Genomic DNA, 13,988 nt, shown 5'->3' with positions numbered 1-13,988 from the left:
ATTATGGGAACTGAACTCAGGCCACCAGGTTTGTTGGTACGCACCATTACCCCAGAGCCAATTCCCTGGCCCCTTAAGTAAATTATTAAAACACTATGAATTTGTTTTGCTTTTGTTTACCCAGGGCATTTGTTACATTGGTAGTTTGTGGTGAGCACAGGACACACTTGATGCATCTGAAAAACAAACTAGCAAGGAACGCAAATAAAATAAGGAAGCAGTGGAATAGCGTGCCTCCTCTCTGTCCTGTATCTCTTGAGGGACTACCTGAGAGAATATTGCTGTATCAGGATTCCAGCCCTCATATCCAAGAGAATCAAACAGGGCAGCAGAAACTCTTTTTGAAATCTCTCATCCCTGCACAAAAAAAATTCATAAAGATACCCAAGCCTTCGATGTATGTAATTTATTCTCCTTTCCTGTGTCATTAGCATTCTAGTAACTGGGTAAGTTTTTCTCCATGCATGTAAAACCACAGACTGGAGGAGAAGTCTGGGTCTCACATCACACACCACAAAGTTCTCAACGATAGAACAGAAGGACAGCTGCTTCAGTTATCTCCAGGCTATTGCTGCTCTCAATATGAGTTCCATATCCACTCCAATCATATGCAGAGAAGTCGCCACATTGTACGGGGTTACCTTCTGGGAAGTATCCTCCTCCACCAATGCAGTGCTGGAAAACAAGAAGGAGAAAATAGCAATGAGAGGTCAGCTGGTGATATGGTTTGAATATGAAGCATCCTCCCCAAAAGTGATATGTACTGAAGACCTAGTGCCCACTGTAAGTAACATCCAGAGTCAGGGCTTTGGGGAAGGCATTGAACAGGAGGACCCTACCTTCATCAATTAGTTAATCACTAAGGGAGTCACTATTTTGAACTGACTTTTGGGAGGTGGTAGAGCGGTATATGGGGTGGGGTCTGGTTAGAGGAAATAGATCACTGGGATGGGAAGTGTGGTGGTTGGGTGCACATGCTTACATGACATAAATGTACCTATGTTGTCACTGCCTAGGGGGGACAGCCTCCAAGGCAGCACAGGGTTTGAAAGAAATCCACAGTGTTAGCGTAAACTAAGACTTTGTTACCTGAGGGGTTTAGGGAAGGAAGACACTCATGCACTTTCCTGATGGATTCCTTCTTTATTCTCCTCACGTTATTCTCTTTTGTTCCCTTTCCCTCCACCACTTAAATACCCACCAGAATCTTTCAGGCAAGACAGAAATCATAACGAGGTTACATTCCATTTCTTAAGTGAATGATTATAGGTAAAGACATGATTGAAAAGAGTCATCCCGACAATTCACATGCAATATTTCTAAGTAGCCTGTCATGAGCAAGCAAGGAGCAAATTTTCTCAGTCAACCCTTTTGTTGACATGGTGCAATTGTAGTTATAAAGAAAGAATCAATTATTTTATTATCTACCTTGAGAGATAATCTTATAAGGAATTTTATGGAATCATAAACCTAAACTGCCGAAGGGACCCAGAGAACGAGAAATTGTGTATTTATAACCTATACTTTTGAGTGTAACATCCACTTTGACCTTATGCCCTAAATTCTCACAGACAGTGGGAAGGGAATTCAAACTAAGTAATGACTAAGTGAGCATTTTGAACTAACACCCTGTAATCAGGAGTCATAAATTTTGGATTCTCTTTGTGTCCCATAAGTGCCTAGAGAGTTCTGGGTCTTGGACAAAGAGACACTTGGGATATTGTACATCTTCTAGTTCAGGCTCAGGTCAACATTTCTGAGCTACTTAAATCTTTTAGCATCAGTCAGTACTTTCTGAGAAAATGTGGTGCCATGATGCTTAAATCTTAAAATGCACTTTCTGCCCTATGTGTGACTCCAGACTACAAAAGAAACCCACAACTCCTGTTTTGGGGAATACAGAGTAAAATTGCTCTCTGTAATCCTGCTAATAATAATTCCTTTCCCATGATGCCTTCATGAATTCCTTAAGCACCACTTCCCAGAGGACACATGGTCCAGTTCCTTGTAGCTTGTGTCACCCTCTGACTTCAGTTAACCGACTGTTCACTGATGGCTCAAACTGTCAATCTGCAGTCCAGATGTTTCTTGAGCTAAAGATCTTAAATCATTCTGCCACTGGAATCACTATTTGGACATTTCAAGCTCCACATGAAAAACAAGGTTAGCTACAGCCATGTGCTACTTAACAATGGGGATTTATTGTGATAAATTCATTGGTTGTTCTGACCACAGTGTAAATATCACAGGTTATCCTCAAACAATCTAGAATCATTATGATGTTTCTAGGCAGTACCATGTGAAACCACTGCCATCTAAGCAATCCATCACTGACCAAAGCACATGAGTGTAAATCCCTTCTTGACTTCAAACCAGGTCTTCATTCAGACATTGTAACTTAATAAATGCAGTTCAATGGCTTTGAACTGATATTTCCATGCCATAATCTCCCAAGTAGCAGAATATGTTCTGCCACACCATCCTAAAAATCAGGGAAGAAAAGAAATTAGATGGGCACTAAATTACAATTAAATAGGAACAAGAAATACTAGTGTGATATTACAGAGAAATATGATTATAGGCAATGATAGTGTGTTGCAGAGTTCAAAAGCTAGAGGAAATCAATTGGAATGTTTCCACCACAAGGAAATGTGTGTTTGAGAGACAGACAGGCTTAACCTGATGTAAACATTGCATGATCTATTTGTGTATTGAACCATCACAGTGTATTCTATTAATATGTAATTTTATGTTATCAGTTAAGTAAACTTAATTTTAATAATATTTTTTAAGTGGTATTCACTCACCCAAGTGAAAACCATAAAATTATCCTAGATATCGCATCCTAGTCTATGTATTCATCTAGTCTCAAATTTTAAATCATCAGTGTTCACTGGCCGCATACACAGGTACTGCCCTACTTCATGCTTTCATTTGGACCCTGGAAACCACCTTGCTTTGTGCTTAGTCTTTCCCCACTCAAAGTTGACTTTGTGTTATCAGTGTCATCTTAACACAAAGATGATGAAGTTAGTCTTCCCCTTTAAAATGTGTCGGTGGCTCCCATCATTTACATGCAGTACAATCTCACTAGAGTAATGTAAAGGTTTCTTCTTGATCTAGTTCCTGTTAACACTTCCTAAATCAGCTCTTGCCTCTACCCTACATCCATCCCTACACCAAAACTAAAACACAGCTTGCTGTCCCTCAATACCACTTGCTAACTGAAACACTGGCAAACTGGAATACACTGTTCACTCACCCTCAATTGATCTGCACCATAAGCTTCTGTACATCAACTCAAAACTACCTCTCCTATAAACTGGGTGTGCTGTCACAGGCCTGTCATGCTAGTACTCATGAGGTAAAGACAGAAGGATCAGATGTTCAAGGACATGCTCACTATGCAGTGAGTTTAGAACCAACCTAAGATATATGAGACCTGTCTCAAAAACAAAATCCCTTTCCTGCAGTCAGTACTCTGCCATTCCCAGTTCTCAGTGTAGCCCCTAGCTATCATTTGTTTGTTTGTTTGTTTTGTGTTTTTCTGTCTTTTATTTAATGGCACTAGGAACCAAAACCTAGGGCCTTCTGCATGTTAGGCAAAAGTTTTACCACTAAGCCATACCCAAGCTCCTTAGTTTATATTTCTATTGTACTTCAAACATATCAGATAACAATTACACACTTGTGTGAATGTCTAACCTACTAAGTGGTAGCAAGGTACATGGCATGGCATGTCTCCTGTAACATTACAGTGTAGGTGCTCAAACAAGCTACACTAAACAGTAAGCGAATAACACACTGGCACCTGTGCACACTGCATTTCATATTCTTCAGACATGACTGAAAGGTGAATAGGAACCAGATTTTCACAAGGAGACCTTCCCTTTCATTATCTCCATCACTCTCCATCACAATCAGGGGGGCTCCTTGTCAGCAAATCTTCCTCATTCTTCCAGGAGAATGGACACTCTGATGTCCAAGGAATGAAATATCAAAAAGAGCCACCTGTGAGGGGCTCAGGACCCTTTTCTGAGACTGTTTCTTTGAGGAGGTCTAGCTTCCAAGAGAATTTGTTATTCTTGGCAATCCCCACCTCATCCTGCCTTTTGCCACAAATTAGAAAAATAAATAAATAAATGTTGGAGCCTGCTGACAGTCAGCTGGGTAGCTGGGTAGAGGCATGCAGAATGAAGAAGACAGAAGAGAGTGGAGAGGTGTGCTGGTCAATGCCAGACATCCCTGAGTTTATTTCAGCCAGCTTATATTCAGTTTTGAAAGATAGAGGTAGAACAATGCACAGCACAGGCATTCAGCCACTATCTATCCTGCCTTGAGCCAACATGCAGGCAGGTTTTTTTTTTCTCAATATACCTCTGGCTGGCATCAGAGGCCTGGATCTAGCTAGATAGTGTGTTCCTTCTTGTGAGCTAGTCAGGACTTTCTCACACCCTTGGAGCAAACAAGCCTGAACTCTATTGACTCAGAATAGACTTCAGATTCAAAATGGGGAAACTGAGTTAGTTGTGGGCTCCCACAAATAAACAATAGAGTCTAATGATCCCAGGCTTAAGGGAGTATCAGGCACCTGCAATGGAACTGAGTGCACCTCCCCTCGCAATCAGTCTGCACAATGACCATTAACCACAGAAAGTGCCTGTGATGGGGAGGTGGAGAACCTGGGTGAGGTCTACCAGATGTCCACAACTCTTCTAGTAATCCTTCCTCACAATAAGCATCTGTACAAACCTTGGAAAGGATCATTTCACTCTGAAAGCTAAACCCTGGGGACTCTCTGACAGTCTCAGCCTCCAAAGGCTTCCACAGACTTTCTGAATATAAGTGTAACCCTGACTCCAAGTAACTGAGTGCTTTATCCTAAATACTAAGCAAACAGCGACAGTGCATTAGAAGATGTAAAATGATTTTGGTCTTCAACCATACAGGATATTTGTATCTAGACAGAAGTTCTGATCCCTGAGACCAAGCCAGCTACAAGGTCACACTCTCACACACATGCTCACACTACCATGACAGTCTCCCATGCTCAACACACACTGAAAAACTCAGTCTAACCACAGGCCCCCGTGGTCCCTAATAAGACTCATGAGTTTGGAGTTAGAGAAATGGCTCAGCAGTTCAGAACACTTGTTGCTTTTGCAGAAGGATCCAAGTTCAGTTCCCAAGCACCAATGTCAGGCATGTCAAAACCCATGTAACTCCATTTCCAGGAAATCTAGCACCTACTTCTGTCATCCTAGGTTTCATTTACTCACATGCACATACCTAAACTCAATCACAGAGGTATATATATTAAATAAAAATAAAAAAATTATTAAAAAGTGACTCACAATTTCAGTATTACATCCACTGACCCTCATGCCAGGACACAAGGCATTTGCTGTTCCCTCATTATTAAACACTCTGAACTGAACAAATCCTGCAATAAATTCCTCTGAAAAGAAAATGTAGAAAAAAGCATTCAAGGAAGGTTCTTGAAATTCTCATCTTGAGGTCAATGCAGAGATTATCAGTGCCAGGCACAGATTATAGGTCAACACATCAGAAACCCTGTGGAGTCTGACACTACCAAGTCCAATGGCTGAAACATCCCAACCACAAACACAGCTAACAGGAAGTTATTCCAAATCCCAGAGTCTAAGAGTGGGTCTTCAAAAAGACCCTAGTCTATGGAAGGCTTGTATGAAGAAATTTAGTAGCCCGGGAAGATCACCCTGACAACCTCCAGTGGACCATCACAGCAGGTAGCAAGTGTATTGACTCTGGTCCTATCACACTTTCCTTGTTCCCTTTAATTTTTAACTTTTATATGCCAAGAATAAAGAACAAGAGTTTTAAATTTACACAGTACAGCTTCAACATCTATAAAGGGTATTTGTCACCTTTGATTTATTTTAAATAACATGATAGTCACCCCTCACAGTAGAAATAAAACTCTATTTTTTTAATTGTTTTACCCGATTTTGTTCTGTTTTTCTCCCCCTTGCACATGGACCTGGCCTGTGTCTGAGAAACCACTGGATGATATCAGTTTTGCTAGAATTGACTTTATAGCCACATTTCTTCAGAGCAAATGCAGATCTCCTGCTGATACCCTGTGTTCTCAGGCAAGTTTTGGACCTTTAGTGATCCAGTCTCCTAGGCTGTAAAATGGGTTAGTAGTAGTTGAGAGCCAAGGACAAGCAATTGAATGAAGTGAAACAAAACACATTCATAGAAGAGAAGAAGGCTGTAGTGCATGGTAAATGACAGTTTGTTGTTATAACAGTCCTGCACAGGGTTCCGAGGAGCACTGAAGACTCACTCTGGCCATTGGGTGAGTAATAAGAGGTTGCATTCTGAGCATCACCGAAGTCGTAGACCACAGGTATTACTGGACCATTGTCAGTCCAACACTTCCCTGCTCCATATTTCACCGGGTAGTTCTACAAGGAACAAAAGAAGTCACTGGGTAAGGATGGCAGCATTGGCACTCACAGGAACACTGCCCTGCATGGAGAAGAACAGCATGTGTCCAGTAACAGATTGTTTCCAAACTAGTCAGATAAGAAAGAATCCTTTCCTTGGTCTGTGTCTCTTTGACCCTAGACTTTACCCTCCCTCTCTCTCTCCTCCCCTCCCCTTCCCTCCCTTCTCCTCTTCTTTTCTCTTCTCTCTACCTCCCTATACTTCTCTCCTCTCCTCTCTTTCCCGTATACCCATATCCATTTTCTTTTTTGGCTTACTACAATTAAATTAGGAAAACATGGAATAAAACTTGCTCAACTTCAAACACCTGCCTCTCTCTCCACATCCATGAAAAGCAGCCTCAGCCAGCAGTCTCCAGTACCTGGTACAGGCCAAACAGATTATGGCCCAGGTGCTGTAGGAAGCCACTGAAGGTGCGGTACCTCAGCAGGGAACTGTTCCTCCAATTGTGCAGGGGGCTCTTGTTGGGCACATGCCAGATACCCAGGTTCTCAGCCTGGATGTCGAAGTAGCCAGGGTTCTGGAAAGCAACCAACAATAAGCTTGGCCATATCAGGAGGTTTCACTAAGTGAAAGACCCACATGCAGAGTCCTCAGCACAGTTTATCTCTGGGCTCTATTTGGACAGATGACCAGGCATGCTCTGATACTCCCATTTCTAAGGATAAAGTTCCCAGTGCTACTAGCTACTTACTAGAAATCCTACTTGGGAGGATGCTGAGATTCAAGATGAATATTTTCACTTCTTCAGCCCTATGTTGAAGGGCAACCTTCCAACCCCCTCCCTGGCATGCTTGGACTACACTCACATCCTCACCCTTTCCCAAGTGGCCACAGAGTGTACCAACCTTGTAGTCATCACTTGTGGCCCCCTCTGCAGACCCAAAGGTGTTGTAGTTGGCCCAGTTGCCATCTCCCTCTGGGTAGTCGATTCTGTTGCCTTGCTGACTGGACCAGCGATCGCCCACTGTGCACTTCCCAAGCATGTTGTTCTCATGCACACTGGCCACCAGGGTCCAGCCACCACCTGCAGTGGTCATGTCACAGAAAGTCTGGTAGATGACACCATTCTCCGTGCGGAGGAAATAGAGGCCATCTGTAGAGAGAACCAGTCCACAATCCTGTGTGCAGGCTCATTGTCCTTCTCTGGCTAATGCCTCATTCCCTGAGTGTCCTGTCACAGGTGTCTCTGGGGATCTTCCTGTGTTCAGAAAGCCATGCTTCTGTGATTGAGGCTGAACATAGAATTATCCAAGCTGACAGTGATTTATTTCTAAAGTTAAATATAAGTATTATCAAAGGACTTTGCAACTCTACTTGGTATATACCCAAAGAACTGGGAACAGGGCCTCAGCTATGTACATTTATGTTCGTTATAGCTCTGGACCCAAGACCTGAAAGGAAGAAACAATCCAAGTATTTCTCTTCAGAAAAAAGAATAAGCAATATACTGTGTTGTCTATTATGCAGAATATATATTGTGTACATTCCTATATATCCAATAGATCAAAAGGATGAAGTGAGCTGCAGAAATGGCTCTGTGGTTAAGAGCAAGTACTGCTCTAGCAGAGGACTTGAGTTAGGTTTCCAGCACTCACACTTGTCAGTGTACAAGTTCCTGTCACTCCAGCTCCAGAGGACTAGATGCACCTCTTCTGGACTCTGTATGTACATACATATACATGTACACATTCCCACACACAGACATGTATATCTACACACAGTAATAATAATAACACTTAAATCTTTTTAAAGTAATTAGCTGTCCATAACACATATAAGCCTTGAAATATGCTAATGAAATAAGGTAGATTACACATATGAGGTAAAAAGAATTGACAGATTCATAGAAGTAGGAAACAGAACAGCAGCTCATAGGAAGTACAGAATTTTGTTACTTCTTGGCTACAGATTTTGTGTAAGAAATGAAAACTTTCTGGAGATGGATAGTGGTGATCCATACCATTGTGAAATTTGTTCTTGACTCTGAAAACACTTAAAATTTGTCAGTAGCAATTTTTATACACTATGTACATTTCATAACATTTTTTTATATCAAAAAAGAAAAGCTATTCCAGATGACAAAAGCCTGATTTCCTAAGTGGGTTACTTGTTTGTATTTTTGAGACAGGGTCTCTCCAGGCTGCCTTGGAGCCTTCAATCCCCTGCTTTATGCTCCCAGTGTTAGGATTACAGAGAGGTCCTTAAATGCTTCGTCACTCACCTTGTGCTCCACTCATCTCCTGCTTGATTTCCTTGCAGCTTCTCAACAGAGAAGAAGACACAGGATTGGCCCATCTGTTGGTATCCACCTTTTCTTCAACTAGAGAAGATGCAGAGTTTCACTCTCATGTGACACTCAACCTCCTCTTATTGTCCATCCTAAACTCATTCCATGACTTCTCAAAGCCTCACTCTGAGAATCAACAAGATTTGTAACTAGGAAGAAAGACAAGAGATTTGAAGGCTTGGAGAACTTTGCGTCCAAAGTCCTGAAAAAGGAGAATAAAGTGAAGTCCAGATTTGCAGTAGAGGAAATGCAGGGAGCCTAATGTGCCTGCAGCATGGGTAGTGAGGTTGACAGTACAGAGGTTTGACCAAGGGACCCTGGAATAAAAAGCCTTGCTAACTAGCCTCAACTCTGCAATGTGCTCTGAGAACCTAGAAGGGTGGAAACAAACAAGAACTCTGGGGTCAGAACTACTCAGGTGTAAGTAGCTCCATGTTTATAAGAGAAGTATTTTGGGATTTTACTTACTGTGTCTGAGCTTAAGTTTCCCAGTGCCTAATACCAAGCTTATAAAGAAAATTATGTAGAGATCAAGTAAGATGTCATTTATGGACTTTCGTTTTTCCTTAAAAATACTAAAAAGTCAGTGAAGAGGAATTACATATTTTAAAATAATGTTCCTGTAGACAGCCGAATTGAAGACAATATTCTCTGGATATGGAGCAGGTCATTCCCTTGGCAATGAAACTCCAAGCCCTAAGCCCTAAGCATAAGGAGTGATTACGGCAGAAAACAGTTGTTGCAGAAGTTCCTCTAGAGCTACACACAAGTACAGAATCTGGACCAGGACAGACCTCCACAATCTATTGCCACTGGTCAATTCCTTTAATAGGCACTCAGCACCCAGCCTACATCTCAAAGGCATTATCTATAGTGGATGGACTAGGTTGTACTTACATGTCCAGGATATAACAAAAATAGTCCTTTATTTTTTCAGGAGTGAGAGGGCAGATAATTGGGAAGGGTTGTAAGGAGGAAAAGGAATGGGAAAACAATACAATTATAGTTAATTTCATTTTTTTAGAAGGCATGATTGGACAAGCTGTGGTGACCCACGTCTTTAATCCCAGCACTCAGGAGGCAGAGGCAGGTAGATCTCTGAGTCTGAGGTTAGTCTGCTCTTCAGAGTGAGTTCCAGGACAGCCAGGGCTACACAGAAAATCCCTGTGTCAAAAAACAACAAACAAACAACTTTGACAAAAGAATGATCTCTGGCCATCAGAGACCCAGGTCCTAGAAGTATCCAGTCTAGTGCTGATTGCCTATAAAGTTAGAGGTGACCTGAGAAATCTGGATCCCATAGCAAGACTCACCTGCACTGCAACTTCTGGTGGCCAGGATGATAAAGAACAGGAAACCAAGTCGGGTCATGGTCATCTAGAAAGAAAGAAGATTGAAGGTCAGTCTCTATCTAGACCATCTTTCCCATTATCCCTGTCTCTGCTCCTATCTAGTCCTACTTAAAGGCTCTTTCCTTTAAACTTCTCACATCTCTGGGCCTAAAGACCCGAGCTGGAGTCCACTTTCCATATTCCATCAATAACAACTACCTTCCCCTCCATATCCTGCTAGAAACTCAGAGTTGCCAGTTGAGTGGAGAAGAGCCCCCTCTCTCTGCAGAGTCTCTAGTGTGGTCCTGGTGAGGCTCTTGTCTTTTTATGGGAAGAGCCTGGTGGGAAAGTCCAGACCTTGCCAGTGTGTTCTCCTTTCCTGGCAGGATGCCATTGGAGGGGCAACTTTTTTTTATTGCAGGAAATTTCTTTTTACAATGATGATTAATGGAATTCAAAGTCCCTAAAAGACAAATATTAAAGGTCATATCCTAGTATTACCTTCAGGTTTGGAAATTTCATCAATCTGTGTATTTTCAAAAAAGAAATAGATGAGGAGATTGTAACATTTGACATTCATTTGTATTATTTTGTTTGTGTTCTTCTTGCACGGTAATACATAAAAAACCCAAATATTTATAATTATCCTCATTTCATAAGAAACCTTTTTTTCCAGGTGGGGTGGGATACAATGTATAAAAATAGTACATTTCTTATAGACCTGGCTCTCCTTAAACTCACTGTTTAGGTGAAGATGTCCTTCAACTCCTGACTCTCTACATCCCACCTCCCAAGTGCTGGGATTATAGGCACACACCATCAAACCTGACTATAAAAAAGAAAAATTTAACAACAAAATGGTAAAGAATAATTTAAGAATAAATAAAAACCTTTAGTCTGCATAAGTTAAGATCCATATAGCCCTCACTATTTTGTCCTTGATTTTCTCATAGCTACCACATACTAGTGAAATTTTAAAATGAATCGAATTTGAAATTAAGTCACTAGAAATTCCCTCTGAAGATGCTTTGAACTTCCTTTATCCCTGCATTTTGTCTTTCTCCAGTTCTCAGGCACCACTTTGGACTATAATGGAATCAATTGCCTTTTCCTCAGCATTAAAACATAAAGTACAAAGCTTTATTATGATTCTGACAATACTATAATTCTTTGGGAGTCATCTTTTGGTTAAGCTTATATTTTATATCTTTGCATGTTCCAAGGACTGTTTTACACAATAGAACTCAGATAGATTGATAGAATAAAGTAAAAAAGAGGCAGGTAGTTCAGCTAGTGGAATATTTGCCTTGTATACATGAGCTATAGGTTCAATCCCTAGCATCATGTAAATTTGGTATAGTGGGGCATTTCTGAAATTCCTGCACTTAAGAAGTGCAAGTAGGAGAATCAGAAGTTCAGGTCTATCCATTAATGCATAACCAGGTTGGAAAACAGCCTGTGGTACATAAGATTTCTGTCTCAAAACAAAAACAAAAACAAACCCTGTTCACACACAAAGAAAATCTATACATCTTTTAATGAATAAGTTCAAGGCCATCTTTGACTACATAGTGAGTTGGAAGTCACCCTGGGCTACAAGAATTTGTACTACCTTATTTTATTGGTTCCTAGATTGCTGCTGTAGCTTCAGCAGCTCAGGAATTGAAGGGGAGTCATGGAGTTGGTGGAATAACAACTCCATTGACCTTTCTACCTGAGGGAGTAAAACTCAATTGTGTGGGTCTGGCCAGTGTGGGCAAAACTTAATTCTCTGGGGACATCAAAAAAGGGACACACACAGCCATACACACACACACACCTCTTTAGGGTCTCTCTATCATCTTTCTACCTTTGCTTTCTTTATTTTTTAAACACCCTTTTTAGTATTCCCCACATCAAGTTCATTACAAAGAGCATTTTCCAGATAACCAAAACTTAAACAGTTATTAAATATTAGCAACCTTAGTGGTAAGAAAGTTAGCACTGGGATACTGCAGTGAAGCATGGGAACCACTGCCTTTGGAACTAAAGGCTTTTGTTGTGTGTACTGCACTTGAGTGCTAAGGAAAGGCATTATGCCAGTTGTGGTAGTGCACACCTGTGATACTATCAAAGTGGAAGCAGGAAGACCAAGATTTCAAGACCAGTCTTATCTATATAATAAATTTGAAGACAGTCTTAACTGTACAAGAACACACACACACACACACACACACACACACACACACACACACACAGAGAGAGAGAGAGAGAGAGGCAGATCATGAAAACAGTGTGGCAGCTGCTTGCCGTTAGTAATATATTATTAAAGAGGTGCCCTTATCTGGGTGTGGTGGGACATGCCTATTTTCTCAGGAGGCTTGAGCAAAAGGACTGAAAGTCTAAGGATAGCCTGAGTTACACATGGAGACCATATGTCAACAAAACAGGGAGGGAGAAAAGGAGGGAAGAAGGGCACGATAGGAGGAGGAAGAGAAATAAGAGAAAGGAGGGAAGAGAGAAAATAAATAAATGCCTTTAAGAAAAGGAGGGTTTGAGAGATGTCTCAGTGGGAAAAGATAACTGCCTACCTGGGATCCACATTGTGGAAAGAGAGAACCAGTTCTCACAAGTTGTCCTCTGACTACCATTCATGTACTATGCCCTGTGTACACACACACATGCACACAAAATAAATATAGTAAAAATTTAAGCCGGGCGGTGGTGGCACACGCCTTTAATCCCAGCACTCGGGAGGCAGAGCCAGGCGGATCTCTGTGAGTTCGAGGCCAGCCTGGGCTACCAAGTGAGTCCCAGGAAAGGCGCAAAGCTACACAGAGAAACCCTGTCTCGAAAAACCAAAAAAAAAAAAAAAAAAAAAAAATTTATAAGAAAAAATTCCCAAATTTCTTTTTTCTGCACCCTGACCAGTTGTGGGTCTCTATGCTAATGATCATCTACTGGAAATAGAGGTTTCTCTGGTTTGATAGATTGAGGATTGAGAGATACATTGATTGGTGGGTGTAAGATTAAGTCATCAGAATAGATAAGATCAAAAAGCACTGATGACAGATTATGTTGGAGAGGATGTGGAGTAAGAGGAACACTTCTCCACTGTTGGTGGGAGTGCAAACTGTTTCAGCCACTTTGGAAATCAATATGGTGGTTCCTCAGAAAAATGGGAATCAATCTACCTTAAGACCCAGCTATACCAATTTTGTGCATGTACCTAAAAGATGCTCAATTATACTACAAGGACACTTGCTCAGCTATATTCATAGCAGCATTATTCATAATAAATAGAATCTGGAAACAACGTAAATGCCCCTTACCAAAGAATGGATAAGGAAAATATGGTACATTTGCACAATGGATTATTATATATTAACCAAAAAGAGAAAAGCAGCCATGAATTTGTGGGGAAGGGAAGGAACGTGAGAGTCATGTAATCTCATGTAAATGATGTCATTGTAATCTCAAATTAAAAATAATAAATTTGAAAATAATGAAATAGAAAATAATCTATGTCCATTTGTCTGAATAATAGTAGTAAGGACCTCTCTAACCACAGGTTATTAGCCCCAGTAATGATGATAAGTATGAGTTTCATCTTGTGTAGCAGGCCTTAAATGCAATTAGAAATTATTGGTGACTGTTATGATGTTCATGCCACGATTACAACAGTGGAATGATTAACACATTAATGGAGTTTCCTTGATAGCATTAATGGAGGTGGGTAGCATTGTTCCCCAGAACTTGGGCCCTGAACTTAAATAAAAAGGTGAGCACCAAACATGTGTACATTGATTCATTTCTTTCTTCTTTCAACTGTGGCTGTCATGTGACTAGCTGCTTCAATTTCCTGCCTTAACTTCCCACAATGATTGACTGTAACT

At 41.0% G+C, this 13,988-nt stretch overlaps 1 protein-coding gene across 1 annotated transcript; it reads right to left on the bottom strand.

The window, feature by feature from the left end:
* Window positions 1–522: 522 nt before the first annotated feature.
* Window positions 523–10,168, bottom strand: LOC114687761 (intelectin-1a-like). Its single transcript, XM_028862395.1, has 7 exons — window positions 10,096–10,168; window positions 8,717–8,815; window positions 7,341–7,588; window positions 6,854–7,012; window positions 6,329–6,449; window positions 5,355–5,458; window positions 523–675 (listed from the first exon to the last, which is right to left on the bottom strand). Exons 1-7 carry the CDS (start codon window positions 10,157–10,159, stop codon window positions 523–525), a joined length of 948 nt encoding a protein of 315 aa, XP_028718228.1. The 5' UTR covers window positions 10,160–10,168.
* Between the last annotated feature and the right edge of the window lie 3,820 nt (window positions 10,169–13,988).

This window comes from Peromyscus leucopus, chromosome 15, assembly GCF_004664715.2.
Source record: "Peromyscus leucopus breed LL Stock chromosome 15, UCI_PerLeu_2.1, whole genome shotgun sequence".
Lineage (NCBI taxonomy): Eukaryota > Metazoa > Chordata > Mammalia > Rodentia > Cricetidae > Peromyscus > Peromyscus leucopus.
This window is presented reverse-complemented; position numbering and strand designations above follow the sequence as displayed.

Bases quoted from the DNA above. Each gene is read 5' to 3' on its own strand.
- LOC114687761 (XM_028862395.1), bottom strand. From the start codon at position 10,159: ATGACCATGACCCGACTTGGTTTCCTGTTCTTTATCATCCTGGCCACC. The intron at 8,816-10,095 runs GTGAGTCTTGCT...CATCTTCTCTAG, and splicing joins CACCAGAAGTTGCAGTGCAG to TTGAAGAAAAGGTGGATACC. The intron at 7,589-8,716 runs GTGAGTGACGAA...TTCTCTCTACAG, and splicing joins GGAGATGAGTGGAGCACAAG to ATGGCCTCTATTTCCTCCGC.